General features: G+C 38.8%; 4 protein-coding genes across 9 annotated transcripts; 2 read left to right on the top strand and 2 right to left on the bottom strand.

Moving 5' to 3' along the window:
* On the top strand, positions 1–4,733 carry LOC140800403 (nitrate reductase [NADH] 1). The gene is made up of 4 exons (XM_073155170.1): positions 1–1,050; positions 1,198–1,338; positions 2,929–3,161; positions 3,265–4,733. The coding sequence occupies exons 1-4, from the start codon at positions 81–83 to the stop codon at positions 4,588–4,590; spliced, it is 2,670 nt and encodes an 889-aa protein (XP_073011271.1). The 5' UTR covers positions 1–80; the 3' UTR covers positions 4,591–4,733.
* A 498-nt stretch (positions 4,734–5,231) lies between these two features.
* Positions 5,232–19,496, top strand: LOC140800360 (separase). Of its 2 annotated transcripts, XM_073155102.1 has the most exons (28): positions 5,232–5,990; positions 6,073–6,250; positions 6,345–6,452; positions 7,289–7,423; positions 7,514–7,574; positions 7,635–8,007; positions 8,186–8,297; positions 8,418–8,543; positions 9,370–9,666; positions 9,754–9,873; positions 9,966–10,187; positions 10,324–10,434; positions 10,511–10,657; positions 10,771–11,142; positions 11,237–11,326; positions 11,862–12,116; positions 12,197–12,320; positions 12,429–13,337; positions 13,484–13,727; positions 13,834–13,936; positions 14,116–14,307; positions 15,648–15,703; positions 15,788–16,017; positions 16,098–16,347; positions 16,625–17,021; positions 17,278–17,517; positions 18,128–18,215; positions 18,341–19,496. In XM_073155102.1, exons 1-28 carry the CDS (start codon positions 5,290–5,292, stop codon positions 18,865–18,867), a joined length of 6,768 nt encoding a protein of 2,255 aa, XP_073011203.1. In that variant the 5' UTR covers positions 5,232–5,289; the 3' UTR covers positions 18,868–19,496. The 2 variants fall into 2 exon arrangements, with proteins under 2 accessions (XP_073011203.1, XP_073011202.1); XM_073155101.1 differs by having other exon boundaries at positions 7,514–8,007.
* Positions 19,497–20,098: 602 nt separating this feature from the next.
* LOC140800410 (uncharacterized) lies at positions 20,099–22,672 on the bottom strand. Of its 4 annotated transcripts, none has more exons than XM_073155184.1 (2): positions 22,516–22,672; positions 20,099–21,409 (listed from the first exon to the last, which is right to left on the bottom strand). In XM_073155184.1, exon 2 carries the CDS (start codon positions 21,330–21,332, stop codon positions 20,319–20,321), a length of 1,014 nt encoding a protein of 337 aa, XP_073011285.1. In that variant the 5' UTR covers positions 21,333–21,409; positions 22,516–22,672; the 3' UTR covers positions 20,099–20,318. The 4 variants fall into 4 exon arrangements, with proteins under 4 accessions (XP_073011285.1, XP_073011284.1, XP_073011286.1 ...); XM_073155183.1 differs by having other exon boundaries at positions 20,099–21,346; XM_073155185.1 differs by having other exon boundaries at positions 20,099–21,346; positions 22,350–22,657.
* A 1,502-nt stretch (positions 22,673–24,174) lies between these two features.
* Positions 24,175–26,111, bottom strand: LOC140800135 (probable WRKY transcription factor 9). Of its 2 annotated transcripts, none has more exons than XM_073154799.1 (5): positions 25,865–26,111; positions 25,614–25,754; positions 25,205–25,510; positions 25,000–25,113; positions 24,175–24,883 (listed from the first exon to the last, which is right to left on the bottom strand). In XM_073154799.1, the coding sequence occupies exons 1-5, from the start codon at positions 26,084–26,086 to the stop codon at positions 24,377–24,379; spliced, it is 1,290 nt and encodes a 429-aa protein (XP_073010900.1). In that variant the 5' UTR covers positions 26,087–26,111; the 3' UTR covers positions 24,175–24,376. The 2 variants fall into 2 exon arrangements, with proteins under 2 accessions (XP_073010900.1, XP_073010901.1); XM_073154800.1 differs by having other exon boundaries at positions 25,614–25,766; positions 25,865–26,074.
* Between the last annotated feature and the right edge of the window lie 1,728 nt (positions 26,112–27,839).

The raw sequence follows: 27,839 nt of genomic DNA, 5'->3' as shown, positions 1-27,839 counted from the left end.
CACCAAAACTACCACCCACTTTTGCCGAAAAGGCCATCCCAAGATCCAAAAGTTGTCTTCCAGTCCAAAACCCCAATCCCATGGCGGCTTCTGTCGACAACCGGCAGTTCCCCGACCTCGACCGCCCGGTCCGCTCCATGAACCGGACCGCCTCTCCGATCCGCGGATACAGCTTCTCGCACCTCATCCCCCTCCCTGCCAAGACCGCCGATGCTGACGCCGAGTCCGACTCCGACGAGGGGCAGGACTGGAAACCCATCTACGCGAATATCGAGGCGGAGGCCTCGTCCCTGGATCCGCGGGACGAGGGCACGTCGGACCACTGGATCGAGCGCAACCCGACTCTAATCCGGCTCACGGGGCGGCACCCGTTCAACTGCGAGCCGCCCCTGAGCCGGCTCATGCACCACGGCTTCCTCACCCCGGTCCAGCTCCACTACGTCCGCAATCACGGGGTTGTCCCCAGGGCGGACTGGTCAACGTGGACGGTCGAGGTCATCGGGTTGGTCAAGCGCCCGGCCGTGTTCACTGTGGACGAGCTGATCCAAAGTTTCGATCCCATCGAGATCCCGGTCACGCTGGTCTGCGCCGGGAACCGGCGCAAGGAGCAGAACATGGTGCGCCAGACCGTGGGGTTCAACTGGGGCCCGGGGGCGATCGCCACGTCCGTGTGGCGGGGCGTCAGGCTCTCCGATGTCCTGCGCCGGTGCGGGATCGCCGGCCGGAAGGCCGGGGCGGCTAACGTCTGCTTCGAGGGCGCGGAGGAACTGCCAGGTGGCGGTGGCTCCACGTACGGGACGAGCCTGCATCGCGAGGTGGCCATGGACCCCAGTAGGGATATCATGCTCGCTTATATGCAGAACGGGGAATTGCTATCCCCGGATCACGGGTTCCCTATCCGAGTTATTATCCCGGGTTTTATCGGGGGTAGGATGGTCAAATGGCTTAAAAGGATCATCGTTACGACCCAAGAGTCCGATAGTTATTACCATTACCAGGACAACAGAGTCCTCCCTTCCCATGTCGACGCTGAGCTCGCCAACGCCGAAGGTAATTAATTATATTTCTTTTCTTTTCTTTTTTCCCCCTTTTCCCTTCTTTTTGCATGCGAAGGGGTTGTTTGCAAAAATGTTAGAATGTAGGTAGTGAGTTCCAAAATCTTAGTGGGGGTTTGGTTTTTTCCTTCGTTTGGAGCAGCGTGGTGGTACAAGCCGGAATACATCATCAACGAGCTGAACATTAACTCGGTGATCACGACGCCTGGACACGATGAGATTTTACCCATCAACGCGTTGACCACGCAGAGGCACTACACTATGAAGGGATACGCATACTCTGGTGAGTCATCTCTTCTTCTTTTTTTCTCTCTATTTTAGGTGAAATATATTTATTTGTAGCGTTAAATATCTCGTTCATTTTTTTTATTCGAGCTATATCTTAAAACGTAACTTAATTAACTCTTTTTTTTTAAATAAATCTATTTTTAACTTAAAAGTTTACGGCTACTTAGTGATAACAATAGTTTAGATGGTAAACCGGTAGGCCTCATTCATATTCACATGTGAAATAAGAATATTAATTTTTATTTATTATTATCAAAATAACAAATTTATTTTATAAAAAATTATTCTTATGTTCACTAATTTATAAATTATTTTTAATATGATATAAAGGGAAATAAATATGAGAAAATTATATATATATATATATATATTAAAGTTATAATAATAACGGATAGATTAATAATTAGTTTAGCGTGGGTATAAGATGTAACTTTGATGAATAATTTTTGTATTCTTAAATACTACTATTATGATATTTAGATATTATTCTAAAATAAAAAAAAATTTCTAAAAGTTTATGGGGCTAAAATAAACCACCCTTAGCTTTATAAGGATTACATTTCTCTTAATACATCTTTAAATCCTTTTGCGCGTGATAGCCACACGGGTGACACGTGGTAAGATAAGAGGAAAGAGAAGATTAATATTAGGATTTTTTTTTATGTGTATTAGAATGTAAATGACATTCTGAAAAATATTATACCATTTTCCCATAAATTATAGTCTCAATTAAAAATTTGAAAGCACATATGACGTTACCAAAGGTATTCACGGGACAGTTTCTTACACTTGTAAATTATATATTTGCGTGTATGTTCTTTAAAACTCGTAGATTTTTGGTTAATACTCTCCAAATTACTTTATAGTGCTTATAAATTAGGATCTTAGTCATTTAACAAATTGTTAACTAAAAAGAATACATATAAATAATAGTAAATGATAATTATTCATTATATTTAAAGAGTATCCATACAAAAATAAGAGTTTTAAAAATTATCTATGGAAAATCCAAAAAAGATATATATATATATATATATAATATCTCTTTTGTGCCCATGAAAGGATTCAAATTCAGGGCCTATGTTCTACTTCTATGTCAACTCTTTAATTGTTTTAAAATCTCAAGCATGTGAAAGAATGATAATTTTAATATTTTTTTTATTTTAACGAAAAATACATTCTAGATGCAATATCCCCACTTGCATGTACCTAAAGCATGCAATTATCAAAGCTGGGACCCCACAGGAGTAGTGCTAAAATGGGCGTATCTAGACTCAATCTCAATAACACTGAGACACTAATAAGTTCTCATTTTACTCTTACGAAAAAAAAAATCACACTGGAGATTTGGTGTCAATTATCTAGTGCCAAGTTGCTGATAATGGCTCTCGATATTGTCAATATTGTAATATCTCCACTTGCATGTACTGCATGCAATTATCATAGTTAAGACCCTAATGAGATATTGCTTAAACAAGTTTACCTAAGTTTAATTATAATAGTACACCGATTTATTAAGTTGTAAGTTGGTGTTGGATATCTAGTACTTCCAAGTTGCTAACAATGGCTCTCAATATTGTACTAGGTGGGGGGAAGAAGGTAACAAGGGTGGAGATAACACTTGACGGTGGGGAGAATTGGCTTGTCTGCAGCCTTGACCACCCGGAGAAGCCAAACAAGTACGGCAAGTACTGGTGCTGGTGCTTCTGGGCCGTGGAGGTGGAGGTTTTGGACCTCCTCGGTGCCAAGGAAATCGCCGTTCGTGCATGGGACGAGACCCTCAACACCCAGCCAGAGAACCTCATCTGGAACCTCATGGTAATTAGAACTAATGATAAAAGAAATTTGGTAGTGAATTTCAATTAATTAATAGCACTATGTTTGTTTGTTTGTTTTTAATTGTAAAATTGTTGCGGCATAGGGGATGATGAACAACTGCTGGTTCAAAGTGAAGATCAACGTGTGCCGGCCCCACAAGGGCGAGATCGGCCTGGTCTTCGAGCACCCGACGCAGCCGGGCAACCACCCCGGCGGGTGGATGGCTCGCCAGAAGCACTTGGAGACGGCCGAGGGAGCCCAATCACTTAAAAAGAGCACCTCCACCCCTTTCATGAACACCTCCACCAATCACTTCTCCATGTCCGAGGTCCGCAAGCACTCCTCCCAGGACTCCGCCTGGATCGTCGTCCACGGCCACGTCTACGACTGCACCGCCTTCCTCAAGGACCACCCCGGCGGCGCCGACAGCATCCTGATCAACGCCGGCCAGGACTGCTCGGAAGAATTCGACTCCATCCACTCCGACAAGGCCAAGGCCTTGCTCGACACCTACCGCATCGGCGAGCTCATCGCCACGGGCTACAGCTCCGACACCTCGGTCCACGGCGCCGGCAATCTCTCCCACCTGGCGACGATCCGCGAGGCGGCGAGGCCTCCTCTGGTGGCCCTCGCAAACCCCAGAGAGAAGGTTCAATGCATATTAGTTTCCAAAACCGAAATCTCCCGCGACGTCCGGGTATTCCGGTTCGCGCTGCCGTCGCCGGAGCAAACCCTGGGCCTGCCCGTCGGCAAGCACATCTTCTTGTGCGCCACCATCGACGGCAAGCTATGCATGCGAGCATACACGCCAAGAAGCGCAGTCGACGTGGTGGGACACTTCGAGCTCGTAATTAAAGTATACTTCAAGGGGGAAAACGCAAAGTTCCCAAACGGCGGGCTCATGTCGCAGCACCTGGACTCGCTCCCCTTGGGCTCCCCGGTGGATATAAAGGGCCCCCTCGGCCACATCGAGTACACCGGTCGCGGGAACTTCCTGATCAACGGCAAGGCACGATTCGCGAGGCGGCTGGCGATGATCGCGGGCGGCACGGGGATCACCCCGGTGTACCAGGTGATCCAGGCGGTGCTCCGCGACCAGCCGGAGGACCCCACCGAGATGCACTTGGTGTACGCGAACCGGAGCGAGGACGACATTCTACTGAAGGAGGAGCTGGACCGGTGGGCGGAAGAGAACCCGGGGCGGCTCAAGGTGTGGTACGTGGTGGGCGAGGTGAAGAAGCCGGAGGAGGGGTGGAGATATAGCGTGGGCTTCGTGAGGGAGGAGATCCTGAGGGAGCACATACCCATGGGGGACTTGGATGACACGCTGGCGCTCGCCTGCGGGCCGCCGCCGATGATCCAGTTCGCCGTGCTGCCCAACTTGGAGAAGATGAAGTATGACGTGGCTAATTCTTGTCTTATATTTTGAGGGGAGGCGGATTAGATAGCGAAGTATGTACGATTGTACCTATGTGATCTATCCATGATGATAGTGGCCTCTTCGGTGTATTGTGTGGCAATAATATTTGTATGATGTTGAATTAATTAATTAATGCACTGTGTATTAAAATATTATTGGTCGTATTTCAAGTTTACTGTGGTCTAAAATAAATATTAAAATCAGTATCTTAATAATAATTTTGACTTTGACCAATAAACTTCGGCTTTAATTCTTATCAAATATATATCAGGCAAACTTCAAACTATGTTGGACTTTTAAAGATTTTAAAACTAATTGTAACCAGATCAAATAATTTAATGAAATTTGGATGGTTTTCTCAAATAATACTATTTATAATTCAAATATATCTCTTTAATAATATAAATTTAAAATAATAAGTTATGAATCATTTATTAATTCGTATAACTAATTTAATAAATAATCCATTTAAACTTTGACCGATTCGACACGAACCCAACACAAAACATGTTGGGCCCTAGCTCGATCGATTGAAGTTTTATTAGAGCCCGATCCAATCTCTGTCTCCTTCGTCAATTCAATTTTCGCAAAGTTTAGGCCGCCAATCCGCCGTGTGAACTCGCTCGAAACCCTTATTCCCGCCCATTTCTGCACTCCCTTAACCCCTCCCGAAATCCCCCCCATTCGATCCCAAAATCGACAAGAGGAATGGATTCCATCGCTTCCTCCCTCCTCGAGAGCCTCCGCGCCTCCGACCACCGCGGCCTCTCCGACCACTTCGTCTCCTTCCTCCTCCCCTTCTCCGATCTCCTCCTCCATTCCAAGAAATCCACCTTAAAGCAAAAACCTACCTCTAAAACCAAGAAATCCGACCCCGACCCCGACCCCGACCCCGATCCCTCCACATCTCTCCGGCCCTTGGCGAAGCAGTTCCTTCCTTTCCTCTGCCAAGCCCTCCACCTCCTCCCCTCCATACTCCGCAAAACCTCCAAAGACGACCAAGATACCGCAACCGAGCTCTTTAGGATATATAGGCATTTGCTCGAATGCCTTGCGTGCATCAGCCCCTGCCTCGCGGGGAAGCCCTACTCCGTGCACCTCCAGAGGGGGCGCTTCGTTTGCTGCTTGGAAACTGGGGGAAGGTACTCGGAGGCAGAGGCGGAGGCGATCTCGCTTCTCGAGAGCCTCCGCACCGTGCTCGGGAAATCACAGAAGAGGAGGAGGAACGCGGATGTTGGGATCATGTTGCCGGATCCGAAGGTTGTGGGTGTTGAGGATTCTGAGATCACCACTTTGGCTCTTGAGGTGGTTATAAGCCTTGCCAGTTGTGCTGTTAAGAGTGAGACGAGGAATGGAGCGGCTTATGAGAGGATCTTGGTGCTCGTCGAGCAAGTCCACCCGTGGCTCCGGTGGGTGTTAATTTGAGCTGGATTGGATAAATGGCTGCTAGAATCTTGTTTCTTAGTGGGTGTTAAATGGACATTTCTGCAGGTTTTTGGATACGGAGATGTTAAAGAAGTACCACTCGTTGCTTGTGAATGCCTTGTATAGATGTTCAGTTTTCCTGACAACAGAGTGTATGTCGTTCGATGGGGATCTGGTGCAGCGTTTCTGCATCATGATGTTGAAGGAGTGTGCAAAATCCTCTTCGGTGGACCGTTTTCCAATAGTTGAGTAGCATATTAGTTGATTCCGTCTTTTCGTAAGTTTTTGTTGATGGAATATGTTAAGTGGACGATGAGTATTGGAAATTTGAATTGCAGATTGCTCGCAAGATCTGTTCTTCAGTTGACTTGCATTGGGAAGGCAGGGGTGCACTTATGCTTGATGTGGTAAAATTGATCCTTAAATCCATGTTATGTGAATGCAAGGTATGCTCTGCCTTTCCATACTATTTTTTGATACTTTCTGTAGTATTACCATTTATGTTAATAAGAACCCTATATATCTGTGAGCAAATCATTTCTCCAGAGAGAAGATAGCTTGATTATTTGATTTTAGTGATAATGGTGATCACTATTTGAGATTTCAAAGATATGATTAGAATAATAAATATGCTTGGGATAACATCTTTGCTTTCTCTCTTGATTTTGATTTTGAAATTCTGCAATGTGGAGAAACAACTTGCACTGTGATAGCTAGGTTTGTAAATGAGCTGAGATCTAGAGACCTTTGCTTGGAACCTCAGAAAACTGAGTCCAAGATTAGCTCAAGCTTGGAGCCTGTAAAGGGCCCTTGTCTTGCCTTATGTCTGCCAAAGTGTTTCAAGCAGGCAGTCTTTTGTACAGAACTGAGATAGGCTTGAGAGATAGCTAATCATAGCTACCTACCCTTCGACAAGCTAGCTAATCTGAGCTGAGGTAAGCTTGAGATCTGTTCATTTTGAGCTCAAGTTCAGATAATTTGTTAATAGAACGACCTATAAGTGTACATAAAAGAGTATAGATTCTCTTTAGAGTTGTAGTCTTTTCTTCTTCTTTTTTAAGGCAAAGACATGAAATGTAGCAGCACATAAATATTGTAAGTTGTAACGAAATAGATCTTAGAGAGAAAATTCTTTTCTTGTATAATTGTTTCTAGTTCAAAATGCCGAAATATTGTCAATAGTTTTCCCCTTAAAGTTACAATAATTAGATTTTCCCCCTTGTAATATACTCTGTCCCTAAGGCTATCTCATACTCAACATCATTTACTCATGTTTTTGCAGGGTCACTTGAGCAAATCTGTAAATGAGTTTCTTGAATTTGTATCATACTGTGCTGATTGCTTTCATGCTGCAAATATAGATATTTGTAGATGTGCTTCAGAATTGTTCTATGAACAAGGAAGTTCATTCAGCCAGGTACAATTTAAATTGTATTATCCGAAATTGATATGTAGCAGTTTGTAAGCTCTTCCTTCTTCCTCTGGTTCACTGCATTTTTCTCATCAGGTTTCACCTGCTGTTGCCTCAATTCTGCTACTCTATGCTACTGGATTAAATTTTAACACTGGTAATATCCAAGTTAGGCAAAGTGAAGATAGTCATCAAGTATATTCTGACTCCAGTATAGTTAAATTTCTGCTTGACAATGTAGAAACTCTGCAAAGATTGACCAGTTCACTGCTATACTTAAAAACTCACTACCACACTGGCAGAAATCAGCACGAATGTTTGTTTGACTGTGCAGTAGAAGATTCAGGGATTGTGTCAAAAGCACCGGCAAAGTCCAATAAGACTAAAATTTGTGATCATTTACATGGAAATGCTTCTTTTATATCTTACATAGATGCTCTAGAGTTCCTATGCAAGATGTTACTTTCATATGTGAATTTAGCCTGGAAACAATGGTCTTCTGAGAAGAAAGCGTTCCATCATTCTGCAAAGATGGAGCATATCTTCAATGCACTACATCAGTTCTGTGATTCTACTATTGCTGCTTTTAGGTAAGCCCATGATATAGGGAGCGACAAATGAGATTTTTTTCTTAATATTTGGCATACTTAAATGCCTTTGTCTAGATATCTTATGCTTAGTTCTGTTAGTGTTCTTGTCACAGCAACTACTACTGAAATGCTAAATTGACAAGTTATAGAATGTTACTATTGGCCTTTTACTGTATAGATGCGTCAGGACATCTAGTGAAAGAGAGAGATTATATGAAAGGCGTAGAACACTGCTTGAAGCAGCAGTTTCAGCATTGAAAATCTCCTTTCTCACAAGCGGATGTTGCCAGGTTTAATTTGGTTATTATATGTCAACTCCGGAAGCTATATCATCTACATATTGCTTCTATTTTTTTAGTAAATATCTGCTACTTATTATTTTGCTAATTTGTTTTGCTTTCTTAGTTCAGAAGAGTCTCTCCTCCATTAACTATGTTATTTCAAATGAGTGGGTTGAACCTCAGGAACTGAGATTTCTTATTTCAGCACTCAGTAACATTGGGGCTGTAATGTACAACATTGGGCACTTTGAACAGGTATTTACTTTTTACAATGTTGATTCGCAGCATTGGTTCATCATACTTGATTTGGTTTCTCAGGGATCTATTCAGTGGCATCATTTCTACTACAATACATATAGATTCATAGTTGTTCGTGCTTTTTTCCCCATTTATTGGTGATTATATTGGTTATGGAACCTACTTTATCGTTAATTTGTGCTGTTCTTGACGAGCTAAAGTTTATGGAGCAAACACAGGACAGATGAAATTCAAATATCTATTCGAAGAATTAGATGCTAGCTAAGTAATCTCTTTGATTCATAACATGAACCTTGAAGGAGTGGCATTTGTGGTTTGAGGTCCTTGCCAAATGTTGATTTTCTTTTCTGAACTTGGGAGTACTTAAGTTCCAACATGAAATGGATTAATGCCCTGCATATCCAACTTCTAGAAAGAAGGAAATCACAAAATAAACGAGTAAGATGCATGCTTTTTCCCCAACTCTCCCTATATTTAATTTTGTGATTGCAATAACCCAACCATTGTCAAGAATATGTGTTGTGCATGTTCATGCGTGCATGCAGTTAAATACTCATAAGTCCTATCTTCTTTCTCTCCATATTGGCATCACCTAACTAGAGGGTTTCATATCTTCTTTCTAGCAAGACACCTTTTCAAGCTAATTTTGTTACTGAAGTTAAACAAAGATGAAATCTGTTCCTGATAATTCATTGCTAATAATATAGCATTATGGATTTAGTTGTCTATTTGCAATTTTAGTTCTAATGTTTCATAATTTCTATGATTTAACTACTAGAGATGGGGGTCTCATTTATTCAATTTCCATTTTGTTTCTTTTTAGGCACCAGTGGCATTGGAGTTGTGTTGTCAAGCGATATGGCAAAATATCAAACTCATTTTCTGTAGATCTTCAACCAAGTTGAGTGGTAACAGTATCATCGACATTTCCAAGGACTCAGTCAAAGATGCCGTTTCAGATGCACTTACAAGGATTACCATGATAGTTGATACTTTACACAGATGTTGTGCCAAAACCATCCAAGAAATTGTCATTAAGAGCTTGTTTGAAATTTCTGCAGTTGACGATACGTTTGTAAGTTCCAGTGGCTCTTTGGTCTTGATCAAACAATGGGTTAAGGTATAATTTGTGAATATTCAACTTCATTTGATTGAGCTGAGGTGGGTTAACATTTTAATTCAATTTGACTGCCTTTTGAAACCTTAGATTATTTGTAAAGATTTCGAAGGAGTTGAGATGGCTGATGATGTGCCGATGCTCTACTCTTCCCTATTGAGCTATAGACCAACGTGGCCAGAGAAGATTGTGGGCAAGATTTTAGAGCAGGTATGTTTCTTGTTTCATTAAATTTCAGTTAAATAAGTATCAACTGCTTTTCTTATCATTAAATGCTCTATGGGCATATATTAACTTTACAGGAGCTTTTAGCATATGGATTAATGGAAGCTCGAAACCCAATTCTAAGCAAAAAGATGCAATTGAAAATCATAGCTATTCTCTTAAATGACATATATGTTTCAAAAGACTATAAGTTGGAGAAGTCAAGGGTTCTTATTAGGAAGGCAAGAGCACTTCGGGCTTGTGGACTAGATGGCCTAAGAAGCTCTCTTGAATGTCTCTCTGAAGCCATTTCTTTGCTTGTGAGTTTCCAACTTTTTTTAAACAAAATCTTTTCTGCTCTGAAGTTATTGCTCATCTTTTTGTTTGGATAAGCCACATAACCTGGGGTCCTGGACAATGGACTCAAGTGGTTGATTCTAGTTCTTGATGCTACAGAAAGACGTATCTCTTTATGCTTCTGGAAGTCATGCTTCCATTTATCATCAATTGGCAATCGCATACTGCCTGAATGCACAGTGTGCTCAGGAGGCCAATCTTGATTCTAAGGTATTCTCTAATGAGGTAATCATGTACTGCGAAGTGGTTTTGTTTTGTTACATCTGAACTTCTTTGGTTGAAACAGGTAATCTTGCAGAATGTTCGTTGTGCGCTCAATTTGTGGTTAAGTTTAGACATCCAGGGTGATTGTGCTACAGATGGGCGGTTTGAACTAACAGCTGTAACTATGATCCCATTACTATGTTCCATAGTTGATTTACTGTTTTTGAAGGTAAGATATTCTAGTGTTCATAACTGGCTGTATAGTCCTAAAACTGTTCAAATTTGAAATTCTTACTGGTACCTTCTGGACATAATATTCTTACCATTGTTATACTTCTCCAGGGTTGCTCAGAATTCCAGTTTGATATCTTCAAGCTGATGATCGTGATATGGAAGCGGGAAAATATCCCTCTTGAAAAATGCTTTGCAATGCTATGGAGTGACAGACGCCTTAACCATTCACTTTGCACCTTTCCAATTGACAAACAATTAATATTTGACATATCAAAACAACTTGGTGTTAATGCAAACTCTACTGATTTCTGGATAAGTTGTATCAAAGGCCATCCACCATCTCTATGCATGTTTCTCCAGAAGGTGTCACTTACTGATTGTATTTTCCGTGAAGTGAGTGAACATAGTTTTGGAAGATCACTTGGTTGGAAAGTAAGCATTGATGAAGTTAGAAAAATTGTATCCTCCCTAATTTCTGATGTAAGTTCCCTTGGTATATTGTAGCATATTTACCCTGATTGTCCCAATAACCATGGACTTCTAACTGTTGACCTTGTTGTGTTGGCTGTTCTAGGTTCCTTTGGCAAGTCGTTCAGCTTATGTTGCTGGATATCTGTACTATGATTTGTCTGAAAAGCTTTTGTCAAAAGGACGACTTTCTGAGGTAATATGCAATTTTGTCCCAGATATCTATATTTGTTAAGCTACGATTTAAAATTTTTTCAATTAACTATGCTTCAGTTGAAGAGCTGACTACCTGCAGATTAGTGTCTCTGACCAAAGTTCTAATTTGCTCAAGATATGTGCATAGGCTGATTTGTGTTAAACATTATTGAATATTTTACTTGTTTTCTCTCTAGTAATCAGCTAAAATAATTGGAATGGTACAAGATATGCTCTGGGGTTCATAAGTGACTGCATCCATTTTGATGCATGCACGTGCTATTAAATGCTTTATTTTTAAATCATAAACATGGGCTTGTATGTTAATTACTAGTATCACCTAGCTTAGACAAGATTTCTCCTTTTCTTCCCCGTTGTGTTAAGCAAGGTTATGCTGACAGACTGATTAAAAGGACAAGCTACATATGTTATGATTATTGTTTTCAGTATCTGGACGCAGAATAAATTTATGGTATATATGTTTTTTTCTTGAGTTGCTCTCTTACTAGTGTCATCACTGTGGATATAATGTTTAGGCTCTTTCATATGCAAGAGAGGCCCTCAAGTTTCGGAAGAAACTTCTGAGGAGGAAATTCATCTATTCCTTTCAGCAGCAGAAGTGTGTTGACTCTGGAAAAGAAACTCTGACTAGGCATGATCTTTTTTGTCTTGAAGCACTGGGATCAGTTATAACTGAAACTTGGCCAGATTTTAGTAGATCAGGCATTCTAGAAGACTCTTTCCTAACTCCATGGACTGTTCTCAGATGCTATCTTGAGAGCATTTTGCAGGTACATATTGTGGTATTCTTCGATTAGAATATTTGCACATGCCTTGGTAGTTCCAGTGGGACTGATGTTTTTATACATAGGTTGGGATCATCCATGAATCAACCGGTAATGGTGCTGAAGCAGAAGTTCTTTTTCGGACAGGAAAAGATATATCCTATCTGCAAGGTTTACCAATTTTTGGAATTACTTTTGGGTCATTATTAGGTAGGTCCTCCACATTTCTAGATCTTTCTCCTTTAGTTTGTCTGCACTTTGCATCTATTATGGTCTATAGGCTTTAAATACTGAAATTACTTTCTGGTTCTATTTCAGGTGAATTATATTGCAAGAAACAGTCATGGGATATAGCAGAAAATGAGCTCAAGTGTGCTAGAAAACTTTTAGAAGAAAATGATAAGATTATTTCCTGCAAACACTGCAAGCTGACCCTCGAAGTCACAATTGATATGCAAATTGGAGATTTATCCAGAAACCTTTTTGAGAAAGGCTTCCAAACTGAGTCTACAAATAGCTTATCACAAGCTTTAGGCATGTACAGATCAGCTCTGAAGAAATTGAATCATGCTGACTTTGATTGCTCTCTTAGCATCTATAATAAGCCTGAAGTTAATATGCACTTGGTTGATGAAGAGCATAGAGTAGCAGCCAAGCATGAAGGTATCAACGGTGGTAGAAGATCTTCCTTGGTGAAGGAAGTAAGATCGACTATATGTAACATTTGTGTAGCTATAGATAAATTTTCAAGTTTTAGTCATGCTCGACATTTGCAGTCAGAATATGACCAAAAACCCTGTTTTAGTGCTGAAGGTGGTGGGTTACTTGAAAACGTGCAAGTAAGGAGAAAAACCAGAAATGCATCAAAGATTATACTCAAAGAGAAAAGCCTTGAAGTTGAAGCAAAGACAACAAGAACTCGTTCAACTAACCGACTGTCACGTAAAAAATGTGAAAATATTGAAACCAAAGTGGATCATAAATATGAAAACTCTACGAGTGATGAATTTTGTGCTGATTCTATGAGTCTCAGAAAATCGAAAGCAACATGTAAGACAAGTTCTATAGATATCATCCGATGCAATATCAAGGGCATATCTGCCAAGGAAGGATGCTGGAGCTGCCTTCTGATCAAAGTGCTTAATGATGGATCCATGCAAGATATTACATTTCTGAGATGGGAGTGTTATCGTAGGCGTCTACTTTTGATTCTTCTTCTAAAGATAGGTATCACCATCTCCTTTCATGCTAAGCTTATTGCTTAACACACGATATACAGACGAGTTGCTTTTCACTTAGGATGCTGCCAAGTGTCTGGAAGTTTATGTGTATTCCTTGAAGCCCTTATTTTGTTTTCTTTGATTTGTGTATAGCAAAATCTTTGGGAGCTCATGGTGGAAAGCATGGAGCACACGAAGTACATGATCTATATTGGCAATGCATATTTCTTTTGTTCTGTGGATCCATTCCTCAGACCTATTCTGAAGTTCCTGGTTCTAATTTAATCGCGCTAATTTTGGATGAGAATTCAGGCGATGTTCTTTCTGTTGAACGTGCAACAATTCTATATAATATGAGTTTCTTTTCTTTAAAGGGCTGTTTTTCAGAGCAACTCAGGTGATTACCTAATTAGTTATTGAATACATGTGGTTTCTCATATGATATTGCTGTCCAAGAATATTAGATCACTGCTTGACAGTGTTGTTCTCTATTGCATGGGCAGGGGTGAGTGTTGCAGTCTTTCTAATGTCCGGATGTCTGAAGTTGTTCCTTGGTTATTGAGGGCCTTCGTACTCTCTCAAGAGATTCCCGCACTTTTGCAGAAGGTCCTGGACATGCTCTGCCTTGTTTAACTACAATAAATTAGTTTCTAACTGTGTTGGTGCTCATATGTATCTTCACCTGTAAATAATTGAAACTGGTTGGAAAATTTTCCTTTTCCTATATTATGATTTTTCATCATTTACTGTGAAATGGCTTCTTAGTTTGAATTTTTCTGGTGCAGATCTGCAGGCTCCTTTCTTCCATATTCTTACTTTCAGCGATGGATTGCTCTATTTCCTTACCTTTGTATTCTGAAAATTCTTTATCTTTGAATCATTGGGCAGCATACTTTCATCAAGCTTCTCTTGGTACTTCTCTACATTGTCATCACCTTTCTGGTGTAAGAGAGGTTTGCAATCCTGAGTCTTCGAAGGTAATGTCAGAAGGTCCTGTATTACATTGTGTGTTCATCAAAATCATGCCAACATTCTAGTTTTGTTCTTTTTCAATTTAACTCACCTTCTGCTCCAGAACATTGGTGTATGTCTTATGGTAATTTGTGTGTATTCATTTCTACTCTAGTCACATCTTATTAAATTTATTCTTGAGTTGCTTATACTCTTGCATTATGTCTATGTGAACAATAAATTTCATCAAGTTGTTTAGGTTATCTTTGGGATCTCTCAAGCATGTGATACAATATATGGAATTGAGAGATACAATATCAACTGCTACTAAAAAGTTACATAATTTATTGTGTTTAAGACAGGCCATCTGATTTCTAAAATTTATAGATTCTCCTTTTATACTATTCCTTGCTATCTTCTGTTTCTTGATGTATTTAAATTCAGTTAAGAATATCTAATATGACAGTTTAAATCATTTTTGCTTTGTCCTTTGCAATTTCAATTGGAGAACACTTCTTTTATTGTTTTGTCATAGATTCACACTTCAGTATAGTCCAGAGCTAAACCTAAGTGACTATGCTTTATCCTTGTTTTTTGTACCATCTAAATATTGCACATTCTTGATAGATCGAACATTAGTGGCAGCAGTTAAAAGTTGATGGTGAGAGTACAATTTTAAATGTTTCTCACATTAGTTATGCTCTATTACTGGGTAATGATTGAATCTTAATCACTGTGAAATGCTTGCTAAATCTGATTGGAGTAACTTAATATAACAAATAGCTAGAAGTTGTTTAAAGAGAAGATATTTTCTTGAGTTGAAACAGGAGATAGGATATGGATATGACATGATATGGATAGAAAGTAGACTTGGGAAGGAATATATCTTATGATGATAAATAATTGGTGCAGAAAGAGTCGCAATATCAAAGTGAAGAGTCCAGCAGTTACAATATTTTTTTTTTATTACAACACTAATTAGAGATAATCAAAATTCACGACGGACAACATGAGTGTTAACATCTCAGGTTGGGAGTGGTGTTACTTTGGGCTTCGTTGATTTGTAATCATGAAGAAACAGCTATCTAATGAAAAGCATGTGCATGATATTAAAAGTAGTATTTGGTGGTTGCTATTTGCAAGATCAAAACTTCAGGTTCTCTTTCAGTTCCCTTGATTACATACTAATTATTTTTGCTACATATGGTGGTTACAGTTTACATCAGTTTATTAAATATGATGTAAGCTCCCATCCCTTCAGGTGTTCATGTTTGCACAAATTATGACGTTTCTAGCATAGTGCGAGTTCCTTTGTCCACAGTTTCCAAGACATTTTCTTTTATTTATTGTCTTTTCTGCTTTTCAGGGTCACCCTAGTGATACCATTACTGAGACAGATAATGGACCATCCATTTTCCTCAGGTTCAATTGTCTTACTAGCCAGAATAATGTAGTACTCCAAGCCATTCAACTCTAGCTTAATTGCAGTACCATTTTGTGTTGCAGATTTTTATCAGGAAAACTAGAACATCTTGAACAACATGTGATTGACTTCTTCCAGAGCCTCCCAAGTGTTCCAATTATTTGCATAAGCATGCTTGGAGGTGATTATGTGAATCTCTTGGGAGAAACTCTGCTTCTCCCTTCTTTTTTCCCTGCCTGGGTTTTGGTGTCAAGAATGGATTCAACTAGTCAACCAATTGCAATGCTTCTTCCTGTGGATCTCATATTGGAAGGTACAGCATCTTTTCATTGAATCAAAGATACATGTGCAACACTGTTTCAGAATTTCTTACCTGCTCTGGGTTTTTACCAGAACTGCAACTTGAAGATGCTAACTTCAGCAAAGAACTTCTCACCTCAAATTCATTATCAGTAAAGAGCTGGCAGTGTCCCTGGGGTTGCACTATTGTGGATTCTGTGGCTCCATCTTTCAAACAGCTACTAGAAGAGAACTTTATATCTCTCTCTAATACAACCTTTACTCCAGCTGATGGACAAGCAAACCATATTAAATGGTGGTCTCAGAGAACCCATCTCAACAATCGCCTGGATAAGTTGCTAAAGTAAGTTCACCTTCTTTAGGCTGTGGACTTATGCTACTAATGCTGTGAAATTTCCCCTCATGGATTTTCAGTAAATATTTATTGGTATTCCCTATGCAATTTGAGTGCCAAAACATTTGGAGGACCCCAAATAATTGAGATGCTTGGATAGAGTCTTTTGACCACCTCTTACATTCGAATTCTTAAATTAACTGTGTTTCTTGTGTTACTGAAACTCATGTATTAGGGCTTTTGGTGTCCATACTACTTTTGTTCACTCTTTTGTTATTTTAACCAGGAATATGGAGGAATCATGGCTGGGACCCTGGGGGTGTTTGCTTTTGGGTCAGCAGTTAGTCCATAAACATATGGACATAGTGTTGCCAAAGTTGATCAATGATCTGAAATCCCAATTCAAGTTTGATGTAAATCAGAGCATCGTGAAAGCTATACTAGGTGGTGCCAAATCTGTAGCTGATGCTGAAGCATGTATTTCTCAGCTTGTATTGTACAAAGGCTACTTCGGTCGGGGAGCATGTTGTGGGATGGAAAGATTTAGGGCTTTCTCTGCTGCTTGTCAGATAGGAGCTGATATACCTGAATCCATCCTTCTCTTGCTACAAGAAGCAATTGTTGAGCAGTCAGAACCAATTGATAGAGAACCAGTAATTCTCGTTCTGGATACTGATGTGCAGGTGAGACATTAAATTTCCACGACTCATACAGTATTCTTGCTTGAGTCATACAATACTGATGTTGTGGATACATTTTGGAGATAAAATAATATAATTTATTACCTCTGCCAGCACTGTACCTCCTGTTTTTGGTGACAACAGTTCTGGAAATTACATTTGCATGCTTTGTTCTGCTAACACTCTGTTCTTATATTATACAAATTTCTTCTTCTATTGATATAAGCTGACCTAATTTTGTGACTGGTTGTTGATGCAGATGCTCCCATGGGAGAACTTACCAATGCTAAGGTGTCAGGAGATATATCGCATGCCATCTGTAGGCAGCATCTTTTTTACATTTGATAAAAATCATTGTCATCAAAAAGAGAGAGATGCATTTGGTGCTCACTTTCCAATAGTTAACCCTTTCAACACTTACTACTTGCTGAACCCTAGTGGAGATCTCAACAGCACACAGGTGGAATTTGAGCAGTGGTTCAGAAATCAGAACTGGAAGGTAAATTTTTGTCAACTTATGCAAACAAAAAACTGATTCTTTAAACATTAATTGCAAAAGTCTGTCGATGTTGCACATCTTTGGAAAAATTGCAAAGCAACAGTGGAATAAATAGTGAATTCAAGAATGCATAACTTTTAAATCTCTCTTTTTTTTCTGTTTTTCATTGTAAAATTTCCTTGACCAAAATGTTTATAGCACAAGTTAATCCACTGGATCTGTAATTGGTTAATAATATGTGAGGGAGAGTTAACATAATAAAGAAAGAGGAAAAGAGTCCGCATTCCTAATCCACTTGCGCTGTTTAATTTAGTGCAAATCCACTTAAAATAGAGAACCAAAGGACTAGAGGTTTAGGGTTCTATACTTCTATTGACAAAGTTAACCTAATTTTCTCTTCATCCTTCTCTAGCGCACTATCCTTTCATAGCCAAGCAATAGGGAATATTCTATGTACGTTCTGGTTGTCATGGATGTCTTAGTGTAAGATCAGTTATTATATTTTTCTTTCCTTTCAAGATGGGCTGAATCTGTGTTTCATTCTTGTTTGATCGTCATCAATAGCTTCTCTTATGATGCAAGGACTTTAGTTGAAGGTATCTTTATGCAGGGAAAGGCTGGCGATGCTCCAACAACTGAAGAGTTGGTTTCAGCATTGCAGAATCATGACATGTTCCTTTACTTCGGCCATGGTAGTGGTACGTCAAATTAGTCACATAGATATTCTTTAGTATCTGTTGCTCCAAATGTGACACTGCTTATTGTGCTAGTATTGCTAGGAATTCTTGTACTAAAAATACCTAAGTCAAGCCATCTGGTGCAGGAACCCAATATATTTCAGGAAATGAAATTGAAAAAGTTGATCAATGTGCTGCTACTCTTCTTATGGGTTGCAGCAGCGGATCACTCCTTTGCAAAGGGTGCTATGCCCCTCAAGGTGTTCCACTGTCCTATTTATTTGCTGGTTCTCCTGCTGTCGTTGCAAATCTGTGGGATGTTACAGATAAGGATATTGATCGATTTGGTAAAGCCATGCTCAATTCATGGTTGCAAGAAGAACTAGCCGCTCAGGACAATTGTTCAAATTCCTGCCGATTAGCAAAAGAGTTTGGATGCATGAGCGTTGACAATGAAGGAAATGCAGCCTTTTTGAAGACAAGAAGAAAACCCTACAGAGGAAAGAAACCGCAGGAGTCATGTGAAAACAATAGATGCCACTATTGTGGAAGCAAGCGGATAGCATCACGCATGAGCCAAGCGAGAGACGCTTGCAAGCTCCCATTGTTGATTGGGGCATCACCTGTTTGTTATGGTGTTCCTACCATCGTGAGGAAGAAATTACAGCTATAAGTTACTCCAAAGGGAGATAATCTTATGCGTGGCTTTCTCAGGATCATTCTTGTCATGGAAAACACACAAGTGAAGATGACCAAAGCTTACCATATGTTGATTCAGCAGCATCTGTCTATAAAAGTATAAAACATGTATATCACATTCTCTGATCCATGTGATATCCAATGCATGGAAATAGCCTACTTCGTAATGCGGGTAAGGATGTAAATCTTGCCCTCCACAAACCTTGCATTGGAGCGAGCTCTGCGCGGGTGCTCTTTGAATGTAACATTCAATTCATCGTCAAGCAAAATGCTGAAATTTTTGTAGCAGCTGATGTGCGATAATGTTCATGGGTTGCTATGCCAATCGTGGGAAACCAAATTGCTACTTTTAAGTTTTATGTCGCATGTCTCAGATTCAGAGTAGTATGTTCACTTGGAAAGCATCAACAGCATACCGCTCTGTAGACTGTACATGAAATGAAAAATGAAAAGTTGACTTATTGAGTTATGCGTACTCCAAAGTTTCAGCAGCCGAGTCTTCTTGGTTACAAGCCCAGCTTATTCTGTATATTGTGAGATGATTACTCTGTATACTACTACTATTATTATTATTATTATTATTATTATTATTTTAATTCTTAATTTGTTTTTGGAGAGGAATTGGGGATATTGAATCATCAACCAAATTGCATCGTGGTTCCTCTCATATCTTACATTAGCTGGGCCTATTGCAATCCAGAACAGCGTATCATATGTAATCATAGGCTGGATGAAACTAGTCCTCTCTTGGGCAACTACTCTAAAGAAATGTGTTACAATCAACTTAAATCATATGTATGTAACGGTCTAGTAAAAAATCCATCAAAATTCGATCACAACATAGTAGTGGCCTAGCTCTGTTATGACTAGTAAGACTGATCACTGAATTATGGTAGTAGCCTAGCTCAAATCTTGATTTCTTTAATGTGACACCACGATCCGGTACAGAAACATGTGTCAAGTAGTAAGATAGATTTTGAAGTTGCTATCCTCCTGTGTTCGGCTTCAAGAAATCTCTCAAAACGTAAATACCGGCCTGATACCTACTCTACTGGTGTTTATATCCCGCATAATTAGAGGTATATTCTCCTTATCAAGACAAACAAAGAGTCCTCAATACAGCTTTTCACTAACTCCTGTTCTAAATAGATTAATAGAAAAAGGGAACAAATTTTTTGAAGTGTCCAACTACTAAATAACCCTGATGAATGCAATGAAAGATTCATGACAACATAAAGTAGTGAGAGTTGTACAATTTTATTTTGCAGAACCAAAGCATGAGCTTAATGCATTAAGGCAACTTCCACTTCATCCTTCACCACATGAGCCTAAATCAGTTAATCAACGAAATGTGTATAAATACTTTTGCAATTAATTATAAACTCTCTTTTGCTGTAAACAAAGATCCAAGCCAGTTCCTTTTTGTCAGCTTGCACCGAAGACCAACCTTCCTCGACTTCTACGTCGACGTCGTCTCCGTCTCTCAGATTCCAGCGTACCCATATCTCCCCCTTCATTTATTACTAGATCAGCCTCATTATTATGATCCGAGGAATAAGCAGCAGTAGCATCACCACCACTGCCAGTGATAGGAATGTAACCAGTATCTTCTTCCCTGCCTTCAGACGCACCATTGTCCCTATTAAGCCTCATGAGACGTGCACCCTCTCGCAGGAAAAAGTAAAGAATGTTCGTACCGATGCCACGACTCCCTCCATCAAAGCCTCCATCCACATTGCCTAACTCTTCATCACTGTCCGAGCCACTGTTACCCATTTCTATTGCATAATCGCCAAACACCACGGCCCTTGGCATTGATGACCTTATTGTGCTGATCACATCTTGCCTCTCTCTTTCATGTTCGAGTGTTCTCCACTTCTGTTCAACAGCAGGATCCACCTCTCGTGGCCTTGCGGATGGGTGTTCAGATCTCACATGCTTGCGAAGTTCCTTATAGGACCCTATAAATGAGCAATCATCCTGCATACAAGTTCTCTTTTTACTATTTAGATATTCTCGAGCAGGTTCCACTACAGTCCATCCCTTCACTTGTCCACGGCACAGAGGACATGCAATCCTTGTTATATCAGATTTCTCACTTTCAAAGGTGAGGCTGGGGCCTGACCCGTGATGGAGCGATGCCACCTTTGTGTAAGCCTTCTTAAATTGATTGAGACAATTTGAGTGGCGATAGCTGGTCCGACACATATAAGGGCGACAACCCTGCTCATGTGATGAGCAAAGGAGCAGGACAGCATTGTGTGGATACTCCATACACACTGCGCAGGTGGCATCTTCCCAGTCCCTTTTCTCCAGGGTTACTGATGTTTTTTTCTGGGTGGCATCTTTCCTGGACTTCCATCTGTAGGAAGGACTGGGATACGGAGTCATCCTGAGATGATGAAGTGAGAGTCTTCGGCCCCTGGTATTTCCTGCCATTTGCCGCAGAAAACCTACGAAGATTAACCATAACCAATTCAATTCCAAAACAAAAGCCAATTTCTGTACCTAGTTATCTGGAAAGACCACACTTTGTCAGATAAAGCAATCTTTATCAATACATAATAAATTGAAAAGAGCTAGTGAGACGGCTAATGCTTTCCCCCAGGAAGATGTACTCTTACAAGATCATCTAAGTCTAACAGTTACGACAGTTACAAGCACATATCAACATGTTAATAATTTATGAAATAAACAGTTTTCAGATAAAAGAAAATGAAATGGATGGCAAACTACATATAGTGGAGAAGAGCATATCTAGGTGAAAGAAGAGGTTCTTACACTATGTCCTACATTAACGAACTATAATGCATATTTCAAAAGGATACTATAAATTCATCATGATAAGATTTCTTACAAGGCTTTGCTCTGCTCTCCAATTCAAGCACAAACTTGAGAGAAAATTCTAACCTCTAGCATAGAACAAATGGCAACCACCCTTCAGCAAATCAGCAGCAGTAATGTATAGGAAACTAATTATGCCATGGAGAGATGTGCAAGATCACCATCTCTTATGCTGTAGATGCTTGCAATGGCAGGATATAAAGCACTTTTCTATTTATTGAAGTCTTAAAAAGTCTTTGAAGTTTGATCTAATAGCTCGGATCTAAACCTGTTTTTAAGATGTATTGGAAGAGAGGATACGAGGAACAGCAAGAGAACAAGAGAGAGGATAAACTAGACAAACTAAATCTAATTCAATTCATCATAAAAATCAATCCTCTAAACCAAAAGATGAAATAATCTAACAGATCAGAATTACTAAATTTTCTGCTATCCTTCGCTAGAAATCGAAATTATCTATTTCCCTTAAAAAAGCAATCATCCAATAATCGAAAAAATAAAAAAGAGAATGGATTTTCTGCCAGAAACAGTTGAAATTGGAAATTTTACATCTGACACACACAAACAGCTAATCATCGAAAATTTGGTATCAGATTCGAATCAAGATCTTACAGCAAATCCGTAGATCTTGAGAAGAAAAGGGGAGAAAAGAATGGAGTTTTTTCTTTTTACTCAGCAAGTGCTTCTAATTCCTCGTTGCTCCACGAGGCATCCGTGATTCCAGCACAAGGAAGAAAGGAAAGAAGAGAAATGCACGGAATCGAGGCGGGAAGAGTACCTCTCGAACGAAACCGACGGTGACGCGAAGTGGAAGGGGTTCGAGATCGAGAGATCGCGAGAGAGAGAGAGAGAGAGAGATGAGGAAGGATTTAGAAGTGACCAAAGTCGCGGTCACATTCCGGTCACCGATCGATGGAATCGAGAGGAAAGAAGCCGAGGTAGTGGTGATTTATAAAATGCTTTTTTTTAAAGGAAAATTACATTTCACACCCTATATTTAATAAAGTTACGATTCAGATCCTACTACTTTTCCGTATTTATATTTCGATTTTATTTCAAAACAAAAATAGAGTAAATTTTCGATTTCAAAGGTTAAGCCCATTTTTATATTTTCGTTGTTTCTCTTTCAATTTATCGTTCTGCTACTTTTAGTGTCTCATTCAAATTTACAGGAAGATAACCTTTTTTTTATACGTTATTAATTCCGAGTTGTAAGTATGAATAAAAAAAATAGAGAAATTATTTTTACTGTACTATGTTCTTCTGGCCCTCTTCCTCACTTCTCCTCCTTCTTACCTCCCTCATTTATTATGATGGAATATAAATTAAAAATAATTATATTTAGATCCTCAGAGTTATCACTCTTTTTAATATACCCATAAATTTTTTTTTACACATTGAACCTTAAACTATTAAAAATCTCTCATTTTAATGTTGTAAATAAAAACACTTAAAAAACCAAAATACTCCCCTGATAAACTAAAATTTATCTTCTTTTTCCAAAATAAATAAATTGTTCAATTGAAAAGATATATTTAAAATATTTTTAATAGTTTGTGAGGGTTTATATTTAATAAAAATATGAAAAAAAATTTATAATAGTTTAAGAGTCTAAGCATAATTAACTTTAAAAACTATGAAGTAATAAAGATTATAGTTTTTATAGATAGCGTTGTTTGATGAACGGTTGGTATTTATTTATTTTGGAAGTAAGCGTTGAGGGGGCCCTCAGCTAGAGGCGGTGGGCGGTGGGTTGACACGTGAGCTGTTATCACGTGATGTGACGTCATACCCATGGGTTCTGATCCAATAGGAGTGGTTCAAAAGGTTGGCTTAGTCTAGCCTTGCGGCTCAAATACGTTGATATGGATAACTGGATAAGATATTAGGAATATAACCAAGGTATAGCAACTACTACTATATGAGAGTAAGAGCTAAGAAGTGATTTATTTCTTTCAGGAAAATGCTAATATTTTGACTAAAAACTTTTAATGAATGACCCAAGAACATAATAACTAGCATTTTTTTGTTTGTTTGTTTGTTTTTTTTATTGTGGTTATCGACGAATCTTATTGTGTTTGGATTCGAGTAAGCTAAATCTTTTGTTCTTTTCAAGTAGAGCTAAAAGATTTGAGATGAGAAGAAGAAAATAAGAGCCCGTTGTTGCCTGCTAGCCCGACAATAAATTTATTATTGGATTTTTTTACTTGCACCATATTTGGAGAACTCTAAATTTGTGAAATTAAATTGATTTTTAAATTGATTTTTAAATTGAAATCAATTGAATTCTATCTTGAATTGGTTCCAAAACACACCCTTAGTTAAGTAACAATATTTTTTTGTTTTGCTTATTTAAACCCCACAAGGGAATTGCATGAACAAAGCATACTGTTTGATCTTAGACTTTCAAAGGAGGGAGATTAAGAAGATAAAAAGATGCTGAAATTGTTGACCACACTATTCTTTTTGGCCTACATAAAAGTCTTTAAGATCAACAACAATAATTGAAATTTGATAAATAAATTAAAATCGATGTGACGCTCAAGTAGGTAAAATGGAGCTACAAATTACATCACTAAGTAGAAGAATCAGCTTGGATCCAAGTAGGCAAGTATACATTAACTAAATGTGACAATAATCTAGACCCATCTACTACTACCTTTACTACTCTCTCCATCCTTGTTAACCAAAGTCTGCAAAGAAGCTTCCACTCCATGGCTATCCTTGTTCATAGATGAGTTGACGGCGGCCGCGACTGCCACTGTGAGCTTCGGGTCTGAAGCAATTGGATGAGTAAAATTTCCTACTAGTGTCTTTGCACCCTCATTTATCCATGTAGAGCTTCCACCAGCCCTGCTATGATCTGAATATAGGTTTGCATCCCATGGGTGCTTCAAGTTAGCCAGATCAAAGGTACTTGAATTTCTATGGTTTGTCTGGTAGGGGCTTAAGTAGGACATTGCCATCTGACTAGATAAGTTATTTGAAATGGTGGATGATGAGAAACTGGAGCCAGATAACAGCATGAACTTCGCAGCTGTGGAGGTGCTCGAAGCCATGGCGGTGGCACCGACCGGAAGCGGATGGTTGTGCGTCCCTTCGTACGTCGTCACTAGTATCGACTTGTCCTCGGGGCATCTTTGAACCTGTTCAATGCGATAGTTGATGCATAATTGATACTAGTAGTATTTCAAGAGATCAATATTATATATATCTAATAGTTTGAACTTTTAGAGTAATTAATGAGTTGACATACTCTTACTTGTTTTCTTACGGGACAGCCCGTTGCCACTGTGCACCGATAATAAGCTCGAGGACATGGATTCCCCTTCGCAATCTTTTGCCCATATTTCCGCCATTGGCATCCATCATTCATCTGTTGGTTCCTTAACAAAAGAAAATTTAATTTGCAAGCTATATAAATAACTCTTAACTATTGCTTGATTAATGTTCTTCGTAGAGCTTACAGTTGGCCCTTGGCATCTAGCTCTGACCGAAACCCTAGTCTTCCTGGTTGCTGGATTGATACTTTGGTTCATAACTCCACCCAAATGGATCTCACTGCTCTCCATTAATGGCGGCCAAGTACTTCTCAGCTCCTTCTCTTTATCCTCTCTTGCTTCTTCTCTTCCATGTGTGTCTACATACGTTTGCAGCTTCAAAGATAAACCTAGTTCCTCATCACCTTCATCTACTTCATTGCCTAACAAAGCTTTTGCTTTCTTCGGCAGGCGATGGCCTTCTCCTCCGAGAGAAAGAATTACTCGGGCCTCCTAAATTTTATGCAGTTATATGCATATCATAGGAATAAAATAAAAATTGTGTGATCTTGAGATGTATAGAGATAAGAGAATACATAAGAGGTAGACGAATTACATTAGTTTGATGATCAGCTTCGCGGATCGCTGCAAACTTCGTCTGCAGCTCGTAGTAATCTTTGGTGGTGTCGTCGATCATCTTTCTTAGCATCTCGTTCTCTTCCTTCATGCGATTCATCTCCGACTGCAACGCCCTTAGCTACACCAAAAACTTCAAGGTCATATGTTAATATCTTGTGAAAAAATTAATTTAATTGTGGAAAAGAAAGAAAAAAAATATATGAAAGAATAGCTTATGCAGACGTTAACCTCATCAGACACCATATAATCTATCGTTGGCTTCTCTTCTTTTTTGGTCTCCTCTCCTTCTTCTTCTTCTTCATGATCATCATCTCCTTCTTGTTCTTCATCTACTGCAACTACCTCACCTTCCTCCTTTTCTTCTTCTTCTCCTCCTCTCTCCTCCTCCTCTATCTTCAAAGAGAGGTCTATTTGCATTAAACTCCTTCCCTTCTTCTTGATCAATGACATCTTGTAGTTGGTGGTTTAATCTCTCTTTCTCTCCATCTTGCCTTTTGGGTTTTAATGCAACTCTCGAGGCATCTAAGTCAATGTTCTCGCGTCTAAGACGTATTAAATGGGCAATGAGAAGAGAAGACTCTCCTCTCTCCCTCTCTCTCTCTCTTAATATTTAATATTATATATCTCAAGATTAAATCTAGAATACTTATAAAACCACTCAGAATGTTGTCGATGACTAAAAATATTGGCATGACAAGAAAAATTCTAATCATCGACTATATTTTGAGAGACTTTTTAGTACCTCAGACAAATTATTCTTATATTTGGTGATGTCATATGACAAAGAGATACCCAATGAAGTCAAGTGGTTATTTTTTATTTATTTTTAAATTGGTCATGTGAGTCGAGATCGCTTCCATCGTTGTGAATTCTTTTTCTAATGCGTTCTTGGGTCATCGATGGGAGAGCTAAGTCAACGCTTTCGAATTTCTTGGCTGACGTTGTTCTCATCCTACTAAACAACACCACAATCCGCCTACAGACAAAATATAATGGCTGCTGCCATTTGAATCCGAATAGAATTATGAATCGTTTACTTATAGAGTTTTGAGTTATAACTTGATTGGGGATATTATATATTTCCATCCAACTCACAGCACTATTTTATTTTAAAGAAATTTGTCATAGAATATCGATATTGAAGGGAAATTCCTATTGATATTTTCCATATAAGACACTTGAATTTTCCAGCTATATGGATATTTGATCATTCAAACCTTACATTTTATTTTTAACATCTTAACTTTAATAACAATTGACAGAATAAATAATATGTCGACGAAAATATTCCTCATTTAATCTTAAAGTTTGATCCTTTTCTTTTATATTGACCTTAAGAAAACTAAGATGTTTGTGAACTATTAAAATCGAATGTAGGAGCCAAATGATGAAGTTGGATTTGAGAAAACTAAAAGGACATAAATTTACTATTATTCTTGTGATTTGTATAAGATCAACTTCATAGAAGAATTTCAAAAAGATGTCTTGTTCTTCTACAATTTCTCTTATCCTATCAAGACTTTTAAAGTCCTCATGATTGCGGTGGTCAACTAGTTATTAGGAACAAATAGAATTGGATAGCTGTAACTAGAAGTCTTTGGAATAGATCTGAGACTCAGAAAATACTTAGGCATCTTCTGAGGTTAAGAAGAACCCAAAAAGAAATTGTCAACTAGAAGAGTACCTCCCCATGTTCTCCAATTTGCCCATATCATTGTTAGTTCTATTGACCTAGAAATAAATATAATTTGATTGACTGTTCCTGGGAATACTCCATGAATTAATTTAATTCTTGACCGAGAGATTGTTATATCAGAAACTCTCTTCATGCGAAAGAAATGGCAATAGAATTAGTATTGAAATTAATAATCGAGTCTTACCGACGAACATCATGAATTTAATTTCTTATAAATATTGAGATTGATATTTTTTAACGTGATTTTAATTAATTAGTGTCATTTCTTTTTGGAAAGGTTATTCTAATTAATGACTAATATATATACTTATCAGAAAGGGTAAGCCCCAATTATTTAGTTATGTTAAACTAAGTGCTCATAATCTATATAAAAAAATATTTATAATGATTAAATCTAAGAGTCAGACCAGATTCATATCATTTGTTATTTGTACTCGAACCTAATAAATCCATCGGTGGCAAAAGTTGACTCCCATTGTATAATAATCTAAAAAGAACAAGTTGATG

Source organism: Typha latifolia, chromosome 13 (genome assembly GCF_019914945.1).
Source record: "Typha latifolia isolate L0001 chromosome 13, TyphaL0001v2, whole genome shotgun sequence".
Lineage (NCBI taxonomy): Eukaryota > Viridiplantae > Streptophyta > Magnoliopsida > Poales > Typhaceae > Typha > Typha latifolia.
Note: the sequence above shows the minus strand (reverse complement) of the source record. Positions and strands in the feature narration are given on the sequence as shown.

What these genes read in the sequence shown, in the direction of transcription:
- LOC140800360 (XM_073155101.1), top strand. Translation starts at nt 5,290, where the DNA reads ATGGATTCCATCGCTTCCTCCCTCCTCGAGAGCCTCCGCGCCTCCGAC. An exon ending in TGATCAAACAATGGGTTAAG is followed by an intron (nt 9,667 to 9,753) that starts GTATAATTTGTG and finishes TTGAAACCTTAG; the next exon opens with ATTATTTGTAAAGATTTCGA. An exon ending in GGACCATCCATTTTCCTCAG is followed by an intron (nt 15,704 to 15,787) that starts GTTCAATTGTCT and finishes TTTGTGTTGCAG; the next exon opens with ATTTTTATCAGGAAAACTAG.
- LOC140800410 (XM_073155184.1), bottom strand. Translation starts at nt 21,332, where the DNA reads ATGGCAGGAAATACCAGGGGCCGAAGACTCTCACTTCATCATCTCAGG.
- LOC140800403 (XM_073155170.1), top strand. Translation starts at nt 81, where the DNA reads ATGGCGGCTTCTGTCGACAACCGGCAGTTCCCCGACCTCGACCGCCCG. An exon ending in GAAGGGATACGCATACTCTG is followed by an intron (nt 1,339 to 2,928) that starts GTGAGTCATCTC and finishes ATATTGTACTAG; the next exon opens with GTGGGGGGAAGAAGGTAACA. An exon ending in ACCTCATCTGGAACCTCATG is followed by an intron (nt 3,162 to 3,264) that starts GTAATTAGAACT and finishes GTTGCGGCATAG; the next exon opens with GGGATGATGAACAACTGCTG.
- LOC140800135 (XM_073154799.1), bottom strand. Translation starts at nt 26,086, where the DNA reads ATGTCATTGATCAAGAAGAAGGGAAGGAGTTTAATGCAAATAGACCTC. An exon ending in AAGCTGATCATCAAACTAAT is followed by an intron (nt 25,511 to 25,613) that starts GTAATTCGTCTA and finishes CATAAAATTTAG; the next exon opens with GAGGCCCGAGTAATTCTTTC. An exon ending in GCTGTCCCGTAAGAAAACAA is followed by an intron (nt 24,884 to 24,999) that starts GTAAGAGTATGT and finishes CGCATTGAACAG; the next exon opens with GTTCAAAGATGCCCCGAGGA.